Source organism: Diabrotica virgifera, chromosome 5, assembly GCF_917563875.1.
Source record: "Diabrotica virgifera virgifera chromosome 5, PGI_DIABVI_V3a".
In the NCBI taxonomy this organism is placed as follows: Eukaryota; Metazoa; Arthropoda; class Insecta; order Coleoptera; family Chrysomelidae; genus Diabrotica; species Diabrotica virgifera.
In genome coordinates this window covers 121636831-121658421 of record NC_065447.1, presented here as the reverse complement: position 1 = coordinate 121658421, position 21591 = coordinate 121636831, and the positions used below count along the sequence as shown (strand labels likewise).

The window sequence follows — 21591 nt, the reverse complement described above, 5'->3', positions numbered from 1 at the left end:
AACCATGATATATCAATTTTTATTAATTTTATACGAGGTGTGTCAAAAAATATGAATTTCGCTCATAGTATAGTACCTTTATATTTCACAATATTTCAATTAGAAGGATGTAATTGCATATGGAAACATAGTTTTTTATTCTAAACAACTTTTTGTAATAACAATTTTCAATATTGTGAAAAATAAAGGTACTTTACTCCTGAGTGAAATTCATATTTTTTGACATATCTCGTATAAAATTAATAAAATGTGATATCTGATGGTTGAATTTTAGGTGTGAGGACATACAGAGCTTTTTATAAAGAATACTTTTTTTCGTAAAACTAATAATAAAAGAGTTATCATATGTGTAATAAATAAAAACGAGTTAAGTATCCATAAATTTGAGAAAAATTTGGAAAACATTTTTTTTTCGATTAGAAGCATGTAATTGCATATTTGATCTTAGTTTTTAATTACAAACAACTTTTCACACCTTACACCGTTAGGTAGAAAGGTTTAGATTATATATATATATATACAACTTTTCATATTAAGAATTTTCGATATTGAGAGAAATAAAGGTACTTTACTCTTGAACAAAATTCACATTTTTTGACATACCTCGTATAATATTGATAAAATTTGATATCTGATGATTGAATCATAGGTTCTAGAGTATGCAGAACTTTTTATGAAAAATAACTATTTTTCGTAAAATTAATAATAAAAAAGTTTCCCATATGCTTCCAACTTAAGTAGACACGCTGTGTAGTGTCGCGTGTAGGGAGGTTGTGCGCCACTGGCGAGAACTGCCGTTCTCTTGGGATTTGTACTGTATTATCAGCTCGACAGTTAACAGTACTAGTCAGTACTTGAAAAAAAATATAAATTACTCGAAAACATGAAATTAACATTATAGGTCTGGATCCCGCGTATGAAAAAAAAGTTGATTAATAGCAAGCTGAAAATTTATTAATAGCTTAAGGGTGTCTAGTCGGATAAACTTTGATATATGGGAACACTGGAACATGGGCACTTTTAATTGTGGAACAGGTTAAAAATTTGGAACGGTCACACCACGAAAACGGCACATTTATTTTGTCCGACAGAATAGACTTAAACTCTCCGAACAGAGATTAAACTCTCATGCAAAAATCAGACTGCTATTTATCACCTGTCATAATTCCTGTCATTTGACATATTCTACATGTTCCACTCATTAAAACGTCCATTTGGTGATAAATAGCAGTCTGATTTTTGCATGAGAGTTTAATCTATGTTCGGAGAGTTTAAGTTTGTTCTGTCGGACAAAATACATGTGCCGTTTTCGTGGTCTGACCGTTCCAAAGTTTTAACTTGTTCCACAATTAAAACTGCCCCTGTTCCAGTGTTCCCATATATCAAAGTTTGTCCGACTAGACACCCTTAAGCTATTAACAAATTTCCAACTTGCTATGAATCAACTTTTTTTTCATACGCGGGATCCAGACCTATTATTTTTAGTAGAATTTCGCACGGACAATTTCGCACGCCACAACCTGTCCGAAATCGGACAGGTTTAGGAGATAAGAGACATCAAAAATAACCCATTTTTTGGGGTGCCCATTTTTCGTGCCGGTGAGTGTATTGAAATAAAACAATTCAGCACAACAACAAAATGGAGTCATAAAAACATGATAAAAACACATCCTGAAGTCAATGTCAACAAGTAAATTTTCACGGTACAATAAATTCTTTATTGTACCATGGCATAGCATGGTAAAAATTTTAGTTTCATAAACAACAGCACCCCGATGTGCTACTTACCTGCGCAGAAACAAATGTGAACGGTTTGCCCTATCTTTTGACCGCTCTCTTATTTTTATTTCTCTATGTTGTACAGTGTCTGTATCTAGTATAATATTTTATGTTTACATAAATACATACATAATCGATTGCCTCTTTTACCATTAGGTGTCGAGGATTCTTCCTTTATATGATACTCTCTGCAAATTTATCATATAAAGGAGAAATCCTCGACACCTAATGGTAAAAGAGGCAATCGATTATGTATGTATGTATGTACACATAAAATATTATACTAGATACAGACACTGTACATATTTTATGTTTAATGAATTAATATTTCATGTTCTAATATGCTTTTAGACCATACGAAGAGGAAGAATCAAATTCGAGTTCCTCGTCTGAAGATGAAGGTAGGGATGGATACGCTTCGGAACCAACAGTTGGTATATCAGAAGTAAGTTGCTAAAATGGAAGGTTTGCTTTCGAAAAATAACATTATTTTTGTTTACTACAAACTAATACAAAGGTGTAGGGAATTAAAATATATAATAATGACGCATGTACATGTATCTAATTCGTTTTTCGCAATTTTTGTTTAAGTTATTTTTATTATTCTCTCTCATTACGTTTTCCTCTTCCCCTATTGTTTTTTCTATTCTTCTATCGATTTTCTTTCTCCTGTAACTTCCTCAATTTTTCGTTTCTCTCCATCCGCATTTCTGTTATTTTATAATCAGTTAAAAAGTTAAACGGCTTAATTTTCTAATTTGTTGGCTTGGCAGCAAGTATTATCGACTAATTATCTATTCAGTCCATATAATTTAAATTACATCGTAAGCACATAAACATACCGCACACAAGGACAGGGGAACACGCATATACAAACACGTACACACATAATATACAGTGATGAGCGCGCTAATAACCGACAAAATAACGCAAAAGATGGAAAACATATTAAGTTGTGAGATAAAAAGAGATGAAACTAGTAGTGGTGGGACATTTAGCGATAGAAATGTATAAAGTTAGATTGTATTGATTGTTTCCCACCTTTAGACGTATTGGACGAGTTTGGCAACTAAAACTATGAAAGTGACAGTTTTAGTTGACATACTCCTCTGATACGTCTAAAGGTGGAAAACAATCAATGTAATCTAAATTTATACGTTTCAATCGCTACATTTTCCCAGCTCTACTAGTTTCATCTCTTTTTATCTCACAGCTTAATATGTTTTCCATCTTTTTCGTTATTTTGCCAGTTATTACCGCACTCATCACTTTATTATAAAAGTATCATAAACATTCTAATTATGAAAGTTATATTGGTTTATGTTGTACGTTGGTTGGTAATATGCTATAAATACAGTAAAACTGCTCATTTTGAAATGTTTTTTGAGTTAAAAAATTATTTATGCCAAAATATTTCCGCGATATCTGATAACTTTTTTAGAATGTTCTATATACAGTGTTTCCATACTGTATCTACTAAATGCTTTAGTTATGTCAAAGTAAATTGCCATACATTTTTTATTATTTTTAAAAGCTTCGTGAATAGAGTTTTCCAGATCAGATTAATTTCGTCGTTTGTAGATCTATCTGGTCTTGAAGCCAGCTTCTTAATGGTTAGTTGATCATTATGGATCCAGATTAATCTTTTGTTAACTATTAAGTTAACTAAACTATAAGTTTACATAAAGAATATTTTAGTGATATTGGACGATATGATTCTGGGTGTAGTTTACCTTTATTTGGTTTAATAATAGGGATAACAATGGTATTTTTCCAGATTTTTATGAATGATTTTTTGTGCAAAATAATATTAAAAATTTGAAATAGAAACTCTTTTGCGTATATGAGATGTTTTTAATAAATTGTAATGGTATGTCGTCTGGACTTAACAATGGTACAATATCATAGTACATTTAAAGTGGGTTTTTTGTAAACAAATAAAATATGCTGCATACTCTGAGCAAAGAAGCTGCAGCATGGATAAATGGATATAATATTCATTTCAATTCCATTCTAAAATACTGGCAAAAATGCTTTATTATGTAGTTGAAATACATGAATCACTTATCAGATTCAGATACGGTTTTGTGTTAATGATTTTATTTAGATCGATTTCCAAAATAAATATATTATTTCAATCCCGTAAATGTTCTTCTACTCACGTTTTTATGTCTTCTTATAACACTAACTTGTGTATTTCTGTGCATGATTTGAGTGAAAATGAAAAACCGTGGTACTTAAAAAAACTTTTTATTGACGAAAAAACACTACATGTTTTGTCGATGATAGTTCCGAAATTTTAATAAAATGAGATTGTTAAGTAACAAAATCCGAATTTAAATATTTCTAAAAAAAAATTCGAGTTATATTGAAAAATATTTCACAAAAGGCAATGTGTATTTAGTTTTATTTATATACTGAATTCGCTATATCGAGATTCACTTTGACACTGACGTTAGTAATTTATTTTTTGGGAAGTTCAGTTGTCAGAAGTGACTGGAAATTACTACACTACCAAAGCACCTGCTCATAGCCAATATTGTTAATAGTAAACAGACATAAAAATAACATAAACCTTACGCCAATAAATAATTATTTATTTACACCATTATAATGTATTGATAACAAATGAGAAAATTATTTATTGTACAAAGTAAAAATATTTTGTAGAAATAAACTCCACAAAATTTTATGAGATTAGTAGACACTCCCACTATTTCTAATAATTCTTCTTTTTAATGAAAGATTAAGTTGATTTTAGCAGTTAATAGTGTGAGGTAGGAATTTTTGTGTTGTATGTTTCCTATTCCGAATGTGTCAAAGTGAATCTCGGTAGAGCGAATTCAGTATAATAGGCGTTTTATATAGTAAGTATAATTGTTGTTATTTCTTTAGCACCCATCTTCCTAAACGGGCAAACTTTTATAAAAAAAATATTGGTTGTTATTGAAAAGTTTTACTGTATCTTTTTTTTCTGTATATATTTTGTCGATTTCTTCACTCATCTGTTTCGGGTTTTTTTCTTTTTAATATTAAATTTTCAGGATCTTCCTGTATTCTTATGAAATTTAATTTGGATTTATACAAATTTTAATACCTATTACTTTTATAAAATTGCCAAATTGCTCTTGTAGGTTTTTAATAATACATTTTTTTGCTTTTTCACATTTCAGCTACATTTTTCTTTATTAACACACAGCAGTTATTAGCATCTCACAAATTTTACCGCTTTGTTATGAAAAAAAGCATTATTCGAAATAACAAAAAAATACCATGATAAGTTCAGTAATTTGTGGAATAAGTAATTTATTTTAATAAATGGAAATTTGTTATATACTTTTTACCGCCTAGAGATTGAGATTTTTGCTTCGTAAGTAAGCCAACACACGTTGTCGTTAATGATTTCTCTCATCTGTTTGATTATTGTGCAATATTTAAATTCAACATAGTATTACAATAATATTACAAAAAACCTAAATTTTAACACCCAAACCAAATCTTTAGGTGTACTAGAACCAAAATGGCAGTTTTAATTTTAACTCTATTCTGATCTATCGAATACGGCTGGGCTGGGCTCAACCTAAAGTAAATGTTAATAAAACAAAATGTCAAATACCTAAATCATATATCAAAATACTTTCGCTTTTATTACTACTAAAAACTTATGCAGTTTTCACTGTATTTATTTTCTCTATAATTATTGTTCTCTCCAGTTCTGTCTATCTTGACAATTTCTATCTTGCTCGTTTGTCCTTTTCATGTCTTCGTCGGCAAAATATCTAATCGATCTTAAAAATCTTTTCCACATGCAGTTTTCACTGTATTCCTTTTCTCAATAATTGTTCTCTCCAGTTCTATCTATCTTGACAATTTCCATCTTGCTCGTTTGTCCTTTTCATATCTTCGTCGGCAAAATATCTAATAGATCTTAAAAAGCTTTTCCACCCTTTCTTTTTTCTATACAGGCTAATATTTTTTCCTTTGCAAAATCAATTATGTCGGACTTCTTGGATCTCATTGAAATTCTTAGAAAATAACCCAAAAATTTGGTTGTACGCGAGTAAAATATGTTTTTTTAAAAAAAAGTTATTTTGACTTTTAAAAGTATAAAGCAAATTTTAAAGACAATTTACTAAACCAAACGAGTTTTTTTTTATGAATAATTTGTGTGATATACGTTACCGATTAATATAGCAGTCGTGAATACTATATGAAAATAGTTCGTGTCTATTATTATCTCTCTTTTCATTTTGTTCTACTTAGGTGCGTTCAGCGTGGAGACAAAAAGCAAAATATTACAGACACTTAACGTTATTTATTCTGTCCCATTTTGTTACCTATAACTTTTTCTTAAAAATTCCGTCTATGTTGCATTATTTTTAACTAGGAAAAAATAAGTATCGTTTTTAGCTAATAATATTACCGTTCAAATTAGTTTGTGAACTGCTAAAACTGTAGTTTTTAAATAATTTTATTTTTTGCACTAGTTTCAGCGGCAGCTAAGCTGGCATGGTTATGAGATGTCCACCACACCTTAAATAACATGTAGATTATTTGGTAATTGTATTTGTATATAGTCAGTAGTTTACTTAGACACGCTTTTAGCCTTTTTGAATAGTGTTTGCTTAGTTATAAATATATAGCACAGCTTGAGTAGTTAGTATGTTAACTTTGATACTAAAACTATTAATAGAATTAACATATTTTATATTTCTGGTAATGTTCGACTATCTATGTAGGCCTGCTATGTCATACTCCGTTTTTGGCATTAAAAAGGATTCGAAAAAAGTAACTGGTCCAAACCCAATTCCATTCGAAAATACACTTACTAACAAATGTAAAAGAATGCAGGTATACAGGGTGGGCCAAAGAAAACAGTCAACCTCGATATTTGGCAGTAGTTATTAGATTTTACGGAAATGACGAAAAAGATCGATTTTTGTTCTAAGGGCGACACATTTTTACGATACACACATCTGTCATTTGCCAACCTCCTCCTTTCCACTTCCCCAACCCCTCATTTTTAAATAGGAATGTACCATGTGCGGCACATCATTAGAAAGGCATTTAGATTGAGTATTCAGACACAACGACCGTCCAAGATTTTTTCCGATATTTGCACTGTCTGTGCAAAAAACTGTTAATTCATTTGAAGTACAACATCTCTTAAAATGAAACGTAACGCCTATGGCGTGTTAATATGTCATTTTTTCTGTCACATCAAAAGTAAATGTGACGCGGCAGGAAAAATTACATGTTAGCAAACCATAGACGTTACGTTACTTTTTTCATAGGTGTTGTACTTCAAATATATTGACAGTTTTGTGCAAAGACGGTGCAAATATCAAAAAAAAAATCGTGAACAATCATTATGTCTGAATACTCCATCTCGATACCTTTCTAATGATGTGTCGCACCGCACATGGTATACACTCCCTTAGAACAAAAATCGACCTGTTTCGGCATTTCCTTAACATCTAATAACTACTGCCAAATATCGAGGTGGACTGTTTTCTTTGGCCCACCCTGTATACTTTTTGTTTTGTAGTACATTTAAAATGAATTAAAAAAAAAAGTTAAAGCCATTATCTATTTTAACAAAAAATACAAAAGACACAAATAGTGTATTTGTAAAAAGCAGTTCGATATTTTGAAATGTTTTAAAACATCAGCAGGAAATACTGTTTACCTTAAACAACGAAAAAAAATCGATATATGTTTATTATCAGGGTCATATATTCAACTGATATAATATCAAATATATCAAGCTCCTTCACACTAGAAAAACATCTGGTGAAGTAGCAGCAGTAACAGTAAAAAATAATCTAATTCTTTTCGAAAGAGAAAGTATAGAGCTATCCAGGTACGCCAGGTAGCTATAAGTGTCAAAACAAAAAAAGTTGACGCAACAATGGCAGCTGCGTATTTTCCCCCAAAACGCAATTTAAGAAAAGAAAATGTTTATGTTTACCTTATCTAATCTTATCAACTTTTATACAGATGTTCTAATAGGCCTGGATCCCGCGTACCAAAAAGAAGTTTATAATAGCAAGCTGAAAATTTGTTAATAGCTTAAAGGTGTCTAGTCGGACTAACTTTGATGTACGGGAACACTGGAACAGGGGAAGTTTTAATTGTGGAACAGGTTACAGGTTTCGAACGTCTTACTACGAAAACTTCTCATGTATTTTGTCAGAGAGAACTTCCAATATATTTGTTACCCTTTCATTAAACTCTCATGCAAAAATCAGACTGCTATTTATCACCTGTCATAATTCTTGTCATTTGAAATATTCTACTTGTCGGACTTATAAAATGCCCAACATATTTGTCGGAAAAACATTTTTTCATACATTGTATAAAGTTTGCTTTGAATAAAATTAGAACCAACCTGCTGATAGTTTTCACAATCATAAACTTGTCAGGATGACAAGTTCCACAATTAAAACATCCCCTGTTCCAGTGTTCCCACAAATCAAAGTTTGTCCGACTAGACACCGTTATAGTGTAGGAAACAGAGGTTGAACCTTGCAAAATGGACACAAGTCCGGTTTTATTTTTTTTCTATTATATCAAGGGGTGCTTATTATAAGACTAACTTTTTCTGAAAAAATTTCGCCCCGGAACCCCCCTTTCACCCCTTTAAAAGGGGTAATTTGTGGTTTTTGCGGAACGTAGCCCTTCCTGTACCTTTTACAAAAAATTTTTTTTATAGAAATATGAAGAGGACTATATTTTCTACGATTTATTTCCCGACAGCATATGTCTATCATCCACCGTTTAGCGGGGGTGGCGCCCCAAAGTTGACAAGTTTTTAAAAAAGATGTTTTAAAAAAAATATCAGTCTGTTCAGAACCTTCGAGCTGAACACATGTAATTAAGAAGCAATTTGTCTAATTATTATCTTATCATATTGTAATTAGTATAAATCCATCGTTATCAAGAAACCGAAAAACAATAGCCAAAAAATTGTTAGTGTTTAATGCTAAAATAATTATCCAGTAAGTAATTTCTACTACATATTTAATTACTAAGTTTATCAACATAAATATACCTAAATATAGAGAAAATAGGCCAGTATATTATCAAAATATGTCGGAATGTTTTAAAAATTCCTAGCTATAACTAGGGGAAAACTATGAGTTACCAACACGATAACCAGGAACAATCTACTAGTTATCCATTCAGTCAGGACATAAATCCAGCAATTAGAAGAAACAGCTTAGCACGAACTCCTCCACCTGTAAGCACTCAAAAAGACAGTTCCAATCCACTAGATGAACAGCAGAAAATTATCAAAACATACAACAACGATCTACAATCACATTTATCAAATTTTCAAATAGATAAACCGCAAGAACATCTCCCAGATGCAGATGTAGCAAAAAGTGATGGTGAATGGGTAGCAGTCCACCATAATAAACGTCAACGCAATGACGACAGTCCTGATTTGAAAAAAACCAAACAAGCTACACTCAATGATTATTGGCTGAGTAAAACTGTTCATACATCTAACAGATACGAGTTACTTGAAGATGATACATTTCGTGAAGAAGTTGTAACGTTGGAAGACCGAAGAGAGGATCAGCCACCACCCATATTTATACAAAATGTTGAACGCATCAAACCACTACAGGAATTACTACAGAAGATAACTCCAGGTAAATATACTTTAAAATGTCTTGCTAACAATCAAATTAAAGTTCAAGCTGATTCATCAAAAACCTACTCAATAATCGTAAAATCTCTATCAGAAAAAAATACTCAGTACCATACATACCAACTAAAACAAAACCAAGGATTCCGAGTTGTTATACGTCATATCCACCCTTCAACAGATCCAGACGACATTAAAAAGGCATTGCTGGATCTCGGGCATACTGCACTGAACATCTCTAATATTAAGCAAAGAGGCACAAAGAAAGATCTGCCGCTATTTAATATAGAACTGGCTATTCACAGCAATAATAAAGATATATATGAGATCACGAAATTACTCAACACTATTGTCACAGTTGAGGCACCGCATCCGAAGAGGGAACTACCTCAATGTCAAAGATGTCAACATTTTGGCCACACACACAATTATTGCCACAGGAGTCCGCGCTGCGTAAAATGCGTAGGAGATCACCTATCGTCTAAATGTCCAAAAGAAAAGAATATAAAAGATGTCCAATGTGTAAATTGTCGAGAAAATCATCCTGCAAGCTACAAGGGATGTTCTGTATACAAAGAACTGCAAAAGAAAAAATTTCCATCGCTTCGAGAAAAAACCGCAAGTCAACCACCTCGTGTTGCACATTCGTCAATCACTCAACCAAATATCAGTTATGCGAACATTGCTGCAGGAAAAGATAATAAAAATACAACTAACACAAATGAGACTACTCATGAAATAGAAACAGCAACTCCCCAACATATACAAAACAATTTAGAACTTGTGGTACATAAACTAATGGAAAGAATGGATAAGATGTTTGATCTAATAATGTCTCTGATATCTAAGCTTAATCTTCAACACTAAACTTAAGATGTGCTGTTGGAATGCCAATGGCTTAACTAATCATTTTCATGAAGTAAAAGCTTTTATTTATTCTCATAATCTAGATGTTATGTTTATTTCCGAAGCACACATGACTATTAAGAGTTATTTTAATATTCCCAAATATTCAACCTACGTAACTCAACATCCATTAGGAAAGGCCCATGGAGGTACGGCAATTATTATAAGAAATAATATTAAGCATCATGAAATAAACAAAATTAGCAGAGTCAACATTCAAGCTACATCAGTGTCGGTAGAAGATTCACAAGGCTCGATTATTTTATCTGCTGTTTACTGTCCACCGAATAAAATAATTAAAGCTGATCATTTTACTGAATACTTTGAGATACTCGGACACCGTTTCATTGCTGCTGGAGATTACAATGCCAAACATCACAAATGGAGCTCCAGAATCATAACCTCACGAGGGCGAGAATTATTAAAAAGTATTAATGAGAATCATTTAACTTCTCTCTCTACTGGACAGCCTACTTATTGGCCCACTGATAGACAAAAAATTCCTGATCTTATTGATTTCGCTATATTAAAAGGAATAACACACACCCATATCCAAATTTCTCCTTTTGACCTATCATCGGATCATTCCCCTTTCTTCATAGACCTACTAAGCCAAATTCACAATTGTCCTAAACTTCTAACACTGTGTAATAAAAGAACAAACTGGGATAGGTATAGAGAAGAAATAAAATCATCCATTAACCTAAACTTGCCTCTTAAAAGTGACAGGGACATAGAAAATGCAGTCACTCACTTAACTACAGTTATTCAGCAAGCTGCTTGGTCGTCCACTCCAGAAATTACCTACACACACAACTCCGAGTCGTATCCTGCTCACATAAATACACTTATACTGGAAAAAAGAAAACTAAGAAAGAGGTGGCAGCTCACTAGACACCCAGAAGATAAAACAAATTTTAATAGAGCTTGCAGATTACTCAAAAGAAACTTGATCCAACATAAAGACAATGGAATCAACAATTATTTAAAGAACCTCTCACCTTCAGATGATACAAATTATTCTCTGTGGAAACTAACAAAAAAACTTAAAGACAACGAACAAATGAATATGCCAATCAGGAAACTAAATGGCACATGGGCTAAAACTGACAAAGATAAAGCTTATACTTTCGCAAATCATTTATGCGAGGTATTTCAACCGCATCAGAGGGAAGTCTCAGCTGAAGAAGAAGAAGATATTCATGAAGTCATAAACGCACCATATCAAATGGCTCCGCCTATTAAAATTTTCAAGAAATCTGAAGTAGAAGAAGTAATTTATAATCTGGAGAATAAGAAGTCACCTGGGTATGATATAATATCTAGTTTGGTCCTAAAAAATCTACCCAACGAAGGTGTAAGCTTAATTACTTATATATTTAATTCAATATTAAAAACAGGTTACTTTCCACTCCAATGGAAAGTAGCTCAAATTGTTCTAATCCCAAAACCTAATAAGGATCACGCGGAAGTATCTTCATATCGTCCAATAAGCTTGTTGCCTATTATATCTAAAGTGTTCGAGCGACTTTTCCTGAGAAGACTAGAGCCTACATTAGACAGCAACAATGTTTTACCTAATTATCAGTTTGGCTTTAGGAAACAACATGGTACCATCGAGCAAATTCATAGGGTAGTAAAAACTATCAGAAATTCGCTCGAACACAAAAATTACTGTACAGCTGCATTCCTAGATGTCTCACAGGCATTCGGTAAAGTTTGGCATGTAGATCTTATCTCCAAGATTAAATCCATATTTCCTTATCCCATAAGTTCACTATTAAGATCCCATCTGACAGATAGATTTTTTCAAGTCAAAAGAGGAGGGGAAATTACTAACCTGTTCCAATATGTTCTGGAGTTCCACAAGGAAGCATATTAGGACCAACACTTTACTTAATATACACATCGGATCTTCCAACCACCATTAATACAACAATTGCTACATATGCGGATGACACAGTTATAATGGCTTCAAATCCTATAGCAACAGAAGCATCCGAGGTATTGCAAAATCATCTGACTGAACTAGAGAGCTGGCTTAAATTGTGGCGAGTACAAGTCAACAGTTTAAAATCCACACAAATAACATTTACTTTAAAAAAAGGTGTCGCGCCTCCGGTTTCTATAAATAACACTCCACTACCAGTCAATACCGCCGTAAAATACCTGGGAATTCATTTAGATAGTAAACTTAATTGGGGCACCCACATCTGGAAGAAACGTCTTCAACTCGGCCTAATCTACAGGAAAATGTATTGGTACATGAGTAGGAAATCAAATCTTAGCCTGGAGAACAAAATTATGATTTATAAATGCATTTTAAAACCGGTGTGGCTATATGCAGCACAAATATGGGGAACAGCTAGTAATACCAACATTCAAAAACTTCAACGGTTCCAATCAAAAGTGTTGCGCCAGATCTGCAATGCCCCTTGGTATGTTACGAACCAGAGATTGCACCACGACCTACAGCTACCAACAGTTAGCGAAGCAATATCTGCTGTAAATTCTAGATACAAGACAAGACTATCCTGCCATCCAAATCCACTCGCCACAGACCTGCTCAACATTTCTCATGAAAGACGATTAAAAAGACCTGACCCTTTGGACCTCTAGTACATCTGGACATCAGAGCAACAACAGAGTGCAGTGTCATAGTGCAGTGAAATAATCATGTTTTAGTGTTAGTGATTTTTAAACTTCTTTCGTATTTTTATTCATGTTCCTTAGACTTTTAATAATCATATTTTTATTGTCTGAACTGTCCACTATACTAAATTTTATCTATGTATTATGTTCCAAGTAATTGTTATGTCTTATTTTAAAATTATAATGTTATATGTCTTACTGGGTGCTCGCCACTGGGCGGCTTCCATCTGTGTTATTTTTCAATAATATTATGTATTGCTTATTGTTTGTGATCAGACAGATTGCAATAAACGTTGGATGTTAAAAAAAAATATATATTTTTCCCTAACTGTAACGGAAATTAAGAAGAAATCCTGCGACAATTATTCAAAAATAAGTGACTGATTTTTTGGTATAGGTTTGACTTAAGGGTAATTGCCCTATTTTTAATTACAGGGTGTTACATTTTAAAAAACCCCTTTTTATACCATCTGAACCGTTTATGCTAGAGTAAAAAAACTTTCAGCGATTACCCATGTACTGGTGCTATTTACAAATTTGTATAATGCACCCCCATTTTTTCCCCGGAGCCACCCCAAAAAAAGAAGAATTAATAAATAACGTGATTTTCTTGGAATCCTTTACACACAATGCCCTTTATAAATATGCTTCATATATCATTTTGTCCACGTTATTATTACCCATGCATGGACACCAAAAGCGATTTCCTAGTATAACCCCTGCAGCAAAAAAAAATAAATAAAATGGGGGGTTGAAATTTTTTTTTGTTTTTTTGCTTTTTGATCCATATGGGCATATGCTTCATCAGTAGTGCTTTTCAAAAATATATATGGTTATTGCAACATTACTGCGGAAACCACCCCTGTCCTTGAAAATATACTGCAGAAACTACCCCTAGCCCTTGGCGAGCATATTTTTACGATTTTCTCATTACCTATACATTCTTTTTAAACAAAACTTATACAAGGTTAAAGACAACTATTCACTCTAAAAATTAGGTCCTATTCATTTTTTTCGTATAAGCAACCGTTACGGCACAGTGGCGCCGTAAACCTCATATATGCTTTGACGGGCTGCAGTTTTTGTTTTTTATTTTGTCATCTGTTTGTTTTATTGATAAAGTACTTATGTAAAATAAAACAACACAGTGTAACCTACAAATTATGACCTATGCACATTTTACATTCTTTGCGCCCCAAAGCCACAGTGGTGGCACAAAATCAATTTTTGCATATTTTCGCCACCTACACGTATTTTATTGCATTAATGCTACTTTAATAGCACAATATTCACTCTTAAGTGGTCACTAAGCAGTGGCGGATCCAGGGAGGGGTGATGGGGCGATCACCCCCCCTCTTAAACCAAGTGATATTATATTTAAAGATTATAAAAATATTCATTTATTTTTATAAAAATTTAGCCAATTGGCACCCCCCTCTTAACGATGCTGGATCCGCCACTGTCGCTAAAGCATAAAAAGTACGCCATTCTTATAAAAATAATAATATAATATAAGTATTTCTACAACAATAAATGAATATTTTTATAATCTTTAAATAGAATATCACTTGGTTTGAGAGGGGGGGGGGTGATCGCCCCGATCACCCTTCCCTGGATTTGCCACTGCTTAGTGACACTTAAGGGTGAATATTGTGCTATTAAAGTAACATTAATGCAATAAAATGCGTGTAGGTGACAAAAATAGCCACCACTGGCTTTGGGGCGGAAAGAATGTAAAATGTGCATAGGTCATAATTTGTAGGTTACACTGTGTTGTTTTATTTTACATAAGTACTTTATCAATAAAACGAACATATGACGAAATAAAAAACAAAAACTGGAGCCCGCCAAAGCATATATGAGGTTTACGGCGCCACTGTGCCGTAAAGGTTGCTTATACGAAAAAAATGAATAGGACCTAATTTTTAGAGTAAATAGTGGTCTTTAACCTTGTATAAGTTTTATTTAAAAAGAATGCACAGGTAATGAGAAAATCGTAAAAACATGCTCGCCAAGGGCTAGGGGTAGTTTTTGCAGTATATTTTCAAGGATAGGGTGGTTTCCGCACGGATGTTGCAATAACCGTATATATTTTTGAAAAGCACTATTGATGAAGCATATGCCCATATGGATCAAAAAGCAAAAAACAAAAAAAAAATTTCAACTCCCCGTTTTATTAATTTTTTTTTTGGTTACAGGGGTTGCACTAGGAAATCGCTTTTGGTGTCCATGCATGGGTAATAATAACCTGCACAAAATGATATATGAAGCATATTAATAAAGGGCATTGTGTGTGAAGGATTCCAAGAAAATCACTTTATTTAATAATTCTTCTTTTTTTGGGGGTGGTTCCGGGGAAAAATGGGGGTGCAATATACAAATTTGTAAATAGCATTAGTACATGGGTAATCGCTGAAAGTTTTTTTACTCTAGCATAAACGGGTCAGATGGTATAAAAAGGGGTTTTTTAAAATGTAACACCCTGTAATTAAAAAAAGGGCTATTAGCCTTAAGTGAAACCTATACCAAAAAATCGATCAATTATTTGTAAATAATTGCCGCAGGATTTCTTCTTAATTTCCGTGACAGTTAGGGAAAAATATATTTTTTTTAAAACATCTTTTTTAAAAACTTGTCGACTTTGGGGCGCCACCCCCCCTAAACGGTGGATGATAGACAAATGCTGTCGGGAAATAAATCGTAGAAAATATAGTCCTCTTCATATTTTTATACAAGAAATTTTTTGTAAAAGGTACAGGAAGGGCTACGTTCCGCAAAAACCACAAATTACCCCCTTTAAAGGGGTGAAAATGGGGGTTCCTGGGCGAAATTTTTTCAGAAAAAGTTAGTCTTATAATAAACACCCCTTGATATACCAGAAAAAAAAATAAAACCGGACTTGTGTCCATTTTGCAAGGTTCAACCTTTGTTTCCTACACTATTAAGCTATTAACAAATTTTCAGCTTTCTATTAATAAACTTTTTTTGGTACGCGGTATCCAGGCCTATAAAGTATGTATTTTCGAGTGGAATTCGAATTTGATTTGTAGTGTAATTTTTGAAAAAATGAGCTACAGGCCTAATTTAAATATTAATTAATTTTATTACAGCACTTTGAATCAACACATGATATAAAAAATTTTCAGAACAGAAAATTTGTGTTTTTATGAATATGTAGTAAGAAGACCTATAAATCAGTGAAATGAGGTAAAGAGACTACGGAATTGGTGTGAAGGACGACAGCCGTATAGTAGTACTCCGCCAACGGCGCAGTCGATACATATTACAGACATTGTGTAGGAATTAAATAAATACGTAACCTACTTACTACCAATGCCAGATTAATATTTAGCCAGAATAACACTCATGTATTTAAAACAGACATCTTACAAACAAATACTTCGACCGCAGACAAGAAATATGATGATCAAGTAAAAAAATTTTATGAGCAAATCTGTGACATTCCACAAAAATAAAAACAAACATGAAATTTCCTATGCTATGGTTGGCTAACGCAAAAAATTGGAACAAGTTGAGGTCCATAAGTAGCCTATTATGTTCTTGGGAATACTAATTACCAAGGATAAAAATTATTCAAATTCTGTGAATTATAATGGGATTATCCTTACAAACACCTGGTTTTTGACCAAAACTACTCAAACAACTTTTTTATCAGCATTAGAAAACCTTATTTGATGGTAGCAGTAAATAGATTTAGATCATCATAGAGAGCCCTCAGAGCGGAAATTCTGAGGATTTCATTGCAAGACAGAATGAAAAACAAAGATACAATACAATCAAGATCGCAGGTGTAGTAGAATTGTCACAAAATGGCATTAGATATGTCACGTGACAAGACAATCACAAAACAGATAGGTTAGAGATCGAGGCAAGTAATTAGATGATATTCGAACAAGAAAATATAGGTAGATGGTATCCGGACAGCAGAAAGAAAATATAATACAAAACATAATATGTCAGAGATCTATGGAAGAATTTCGGAGGGATCTAATTCTGGAGCTAATTCCCAGTGATTTTGACGCAGTTTGTCCATATTGTAGCTGGTTTATCTCTCCTTCTTTCTGCTCGTGGTAACTGTAATTTTTTGAGTCCACCATAATAATTCATTCTGGCCACATGCCTCCCCCCCGTTCCACTTTCAGCCATGCTATGCGCTCTGTGACGCCTGTCCTTAGTTCCTCGTTTCTCAAGGCGCGCACAAACGTGGCACTCTAATGACATGGCAATGGTTTGGTGACTAGAGATGTGTCGGACCACGACCTGCTATTTTGATATTTATTGAACTGTTAGAGTGCAAACAAGTAGGCATTTGGTGTCATCACTAGTGAAACTGTTATCTTCGGAGGATGCAGATACCTGGTGCTACTATATTATGAGGTCTACCTCGAGGGTGCGGAGGGTGCGATCTTCCTGAAGGATTTGCATAAAATAATGAAATGTAAGAAAACTCTTGTAGAAAAAAATATTTATTTACAAGTAATAAACATTTGTAGTAAAATAAATGTAAAAATAAACAGGACTCTAATAATTATGTAACAAAATAAATGCACCCTAAATATTTACGAAAAAATTATATTTAACCTATGTACTTATTTTTAAAACGATACAGCCTAATTATTTTACCCAACAACAAGATTGGTATTAAATGTTTTAGAGTTGCAACAGGAAGTACCGTTGCAACGTATATTTAATAGTATAAGCGATATATTATTATTAGTTACCTATATTATTCGACATGCCTTAGCAAGATGAAAACAAATGTATATTTTTGGTTTTTATATCATTTCCAGTTAAAATATTCTAAAGTGGCATCCGGAAGTGCCATATTATAGTCGCAGAAATAGTACATGTTACATATTATTTGAAGCGTATTGAAAAGTCGAGCTTGAATCTTTAGTTCCGGTTTTGAAGTTATTTCCGTTTAAACTCTAAAAATGACTCAAAATTTTCTATTTTTAATTTTCTATACTCGAAAATTAAACCTGCTGTCAATTAGTGGCAAGGGACTGGCGCCACGTAATTTCCAAAATACAACCTCTTCGTTACGAGCTACACCCAATAATGGTGTTTTCACTTTTTCGGGTTTTTAGCATTGAGTTTGGCAAACTGAAGATATAAAAGGTAATCGGTGCTACTATAGTATGTAGTGTACTGTCATGTTTCTACTTTAGCTTGCGGTCTACTGAGGGATGCGGTGTACCTGTAAGCTGAAATCATAAGAATTATTATTTTAATTTTAAAGTAATTAAATTTCGTAAGTCCTAGGTTTCTACCCAAAGTGATCTAAAGTAGAACCGGAAGCCGATATTTGAACTCTTCGTTTAACTTTGCGTCGATGCATATACGATTTCACTAATTTTGAATCATTTTTACTAAACTTTCGGTCATAATTGTTTAAACGGAAATAACTTTAAAACCGGAACTGAAGATCCAAGCTCGGCTTTTCAATACGCTTCAAATAATACATATGTCACATGTACTATTTCTGCGACTATCAAACTTTTTAACCGGAAATGATATAAAACCAAAAGTATACATTTGTTCTCATTAACTAGTTTTGATGGGAAATAAGCCACCATTTTACTAAAAAAGTGATTTTATTAAGTATATATATATATATATATATATATATATATATATATATATATATATATATATATTGATACATGTATCCATGTGACTTCCAAAGTAGATTCTCGTAATACGTTGTTACTTCATATATACCGTTATGACTTCCGATTTCGGAAGTCACAACGTTTTGCCTATATTTTTACGAATTTGGCTACTAGATGGTATCAGAAGGCTTATATTAAAAATTTCGCTGGAAGTCATATCGTATCCAACATACTCATAAGATCAGATTTTAGTTCGACGGTATATCACCAGCGCTAGTGTCGCTCCCGTGCTACTATACAGGCTATGTACACAACGCGTAGCGTCTTCCGTATACCACACCGCTCGGTGTGACTTCCGTTTTTTGGCAACCCTGTGTAACGGTTTCCAGACATTTATCTGTTGTAGATTCGCAGTCCTAATCGTACTTAGTGTTTTGTGTGCCTTTTGTTTTTAAACATGAATAATAGCAGATCTGCTTTACTTTTAAAGTTAGCCTTAAATGAAGGTACAATAAGTGATTATATATCTCTATAATTATATATTTTCTGTACTTATTTTAATCTATAATATTTACTTACCTATTTACTTATATAAATTCATTTTTCTCGTGTTTTTGTTTACTTCCTTTTTTACAATGAACTTCTAATTTAATCTACACTCACCGGCACGAAAAACGGGCACCCCAAAAAAATGGGTAATTTTTGATGTCTCGTATCTCCCAAACCTGTTGTCCGATTTAAGTAATTTTTTTTAATATGTTATAGCCTTATTCTTTAACAAACTAGCTATGATAATATTGTTGATAGACAGGTAAATTTTCATTGTATACCGGGTGTACCAATCAAACTGGGTTTTTTTTCTCAATTTTCACAACACCCTGTGGAATATTCTAGCCTTTATAAAATATTTAAATCAAAGCCTAACTATAGCTCCAGGTTTTATTAACATTCTGTTTTTTTATTCATTCGCTTACGTTGGATAATAAAAAGTTAAGGACTTTAACAACTAGCCATGTTCTTTATCGATACAGGTGTTTCTAAATATAAGTGCGACAAACTTTAAGGGGTAATTTCTGCATGAAAAAATAATGATCGTTTGGCAAAAGAATTTTATATTTGCAAGCATTTGCGGACATAGCTTTATCAAGTAAACGATCATTATTTTTTCATGCAGAATTACCCCTTAAAGTTTGTCGCACTTATTTAGAAACACCATGTATTGATAAAGAACATGTTTAGTTGTTAAAGTCCCTAACTTTTTTATTATCCAACATAAGCGAATGAATAACAAACAGAACGTTAAGAAAACCTGGGGCTATAGTTGGGTTTTAATTTCAATATTGTATAAAGGCTAGAATATTCCACAGGGTGTTGTGAAAATTGAAAAAAAAACCAGTTTGATTGGTACGCCCAGTATACAATGATAATTTACCTGTCTAGAAACAATGTTATTACAGCGATATAGTTAAAGAATAAGGCTATAGCACAGGGGTGGGCAAAAGCCGGCCCGCGGGCCGGGTCCGGCCCTTTCGCTTACTTTGTCCGGCCCGTTGAAAAACCCCGCAAGTACCTAATCTTTTTAATCCCTTTTATGTGATTTTGTTGAAATCAACAGTAATAGTTTGCATAGTGTTCACATAAATTATTAAATATATAAATAATAGAGAGTATTATAATTACGAACAGCCTTAGCTAACTATATTTTTAAAAACTGTTTAATTGTAACTATTTACTTTAAATTTCTTTTAAAATATAGGGAAATCCCCGGAGATTCATAATTGTTTATTCGGTATTAATAATCGTATTTAACTCTCAAGGTCTCGTCTCAAGACAAGCACTCGGTGTTTGGGTATCTATTTCAACCATATCACTGACAGTTTATGATCTAAATACCTCAGTACTTTGGTCCCAATAATATGATTCTTTATTTATTAAATCTGAATTAAGTATGGTTGTTTGGAATACCTACTTCAGCATAAAATTCATTGTTGCCGATTTTTGCCGAAGTTTTACAACTACTTCGAAAGACGCGTATAAGTTTATTTTGATTTAGCACTGGTCGTATTTCCTATTACTCCTCATATTTCTTTTGATACAGTGTGTGTTATTTTGCAAATATATAATAAATTGAAAAAGTGGAGGACATTTTGTAAGTAAAATTTGAAAACATTGTTTTTATTTTATTGTATTAAAATATTTATTTGTAAGCATTTGCAAAATGATACAATCTAAAAAAAGAAAAGTTGATTTGGAATGCAGAAATTTTAATGAAGCATGGACAGAAAAATACCTTTTTACGAACATTGGTAAGAAAGCAATTTGTTTAGTTTGCCATTAAACCATTGCTGTTTTCAAGGAATATAATTTAAAGAGGCATTTTACATCAAAACATCCAAAATATGCATCGTTTTCTTTAGAAGAACTTAAAAATGCTGCAGACAACTTAGCAAAAAACTTAAATAAACAACAAAATATTTTTAGCAAACAAAGTAACATCGAGAAATCTACCACACAAGCAAGTTATGTTATTGCACACAAAATTGCTAAGTTATGTAAACCTTTTTCTGAAGCAGAATTTGTTAAACAGTGCATGGTAGAAGTGTCGGAGATATGTTGTCCTGAAAAAAAACATATTTTTGAAAATTTAAGCCTGTCAAGGAGAACAATAGTACGACGGATCGAAAATATTTCAGGAAATTTACTCGACCAGCTAAAAACAATAATTGCTGATTTTACATATTGTTCTCTGGCGTTGGATGAGTCCTGCGATATTACTGACACAAGTCAATTATTAATATTTATTCGGGGCATTAACAAAAAATGTGAAATTCGCGAGGAACTTCTTAGTGTGCATCCAATGAAAGATACAACTACCGGTGAAGACTTCTTTAACGCTGTTGAAGAGTGTTTAGTTAAAGTAAATTTACCTTGGAACAAAATAGTAAGCATCACTACGGATGG

At 32.8% G+C, this 21591-nt stretch overlaps 1 protein-coding gene across 7 annotated transcripts in view; it reads left to right on the top strand.

Annotated features, from left to right (window-relative positions):
- The window catches only part of LOC126884349 (neuropathy target esterase sws), a 1280173-nt gene that overhangs the window by 1193102 nt on the left and 65480 nt on the right, over positions 1–21591 (top strand). For 6 of the 7 annotated variants that reach the window (XM_050650280.1, XM_050650273.1, XM_050650274.1 and 3 more), the window contains one exon: positions 2131–2224. In XM_050650280.1, the coding sequence (XP_050506237.1) occupies positions 2131–2224 (94 nt within the window). Of the gene's footprint in view, positions 1–2130; positions 2225–6266; positions 6337–21591 lie in introns of all 7 variants that reach the window. The other variant, XM_050650276.1, reaches the window with a different exon arrangement.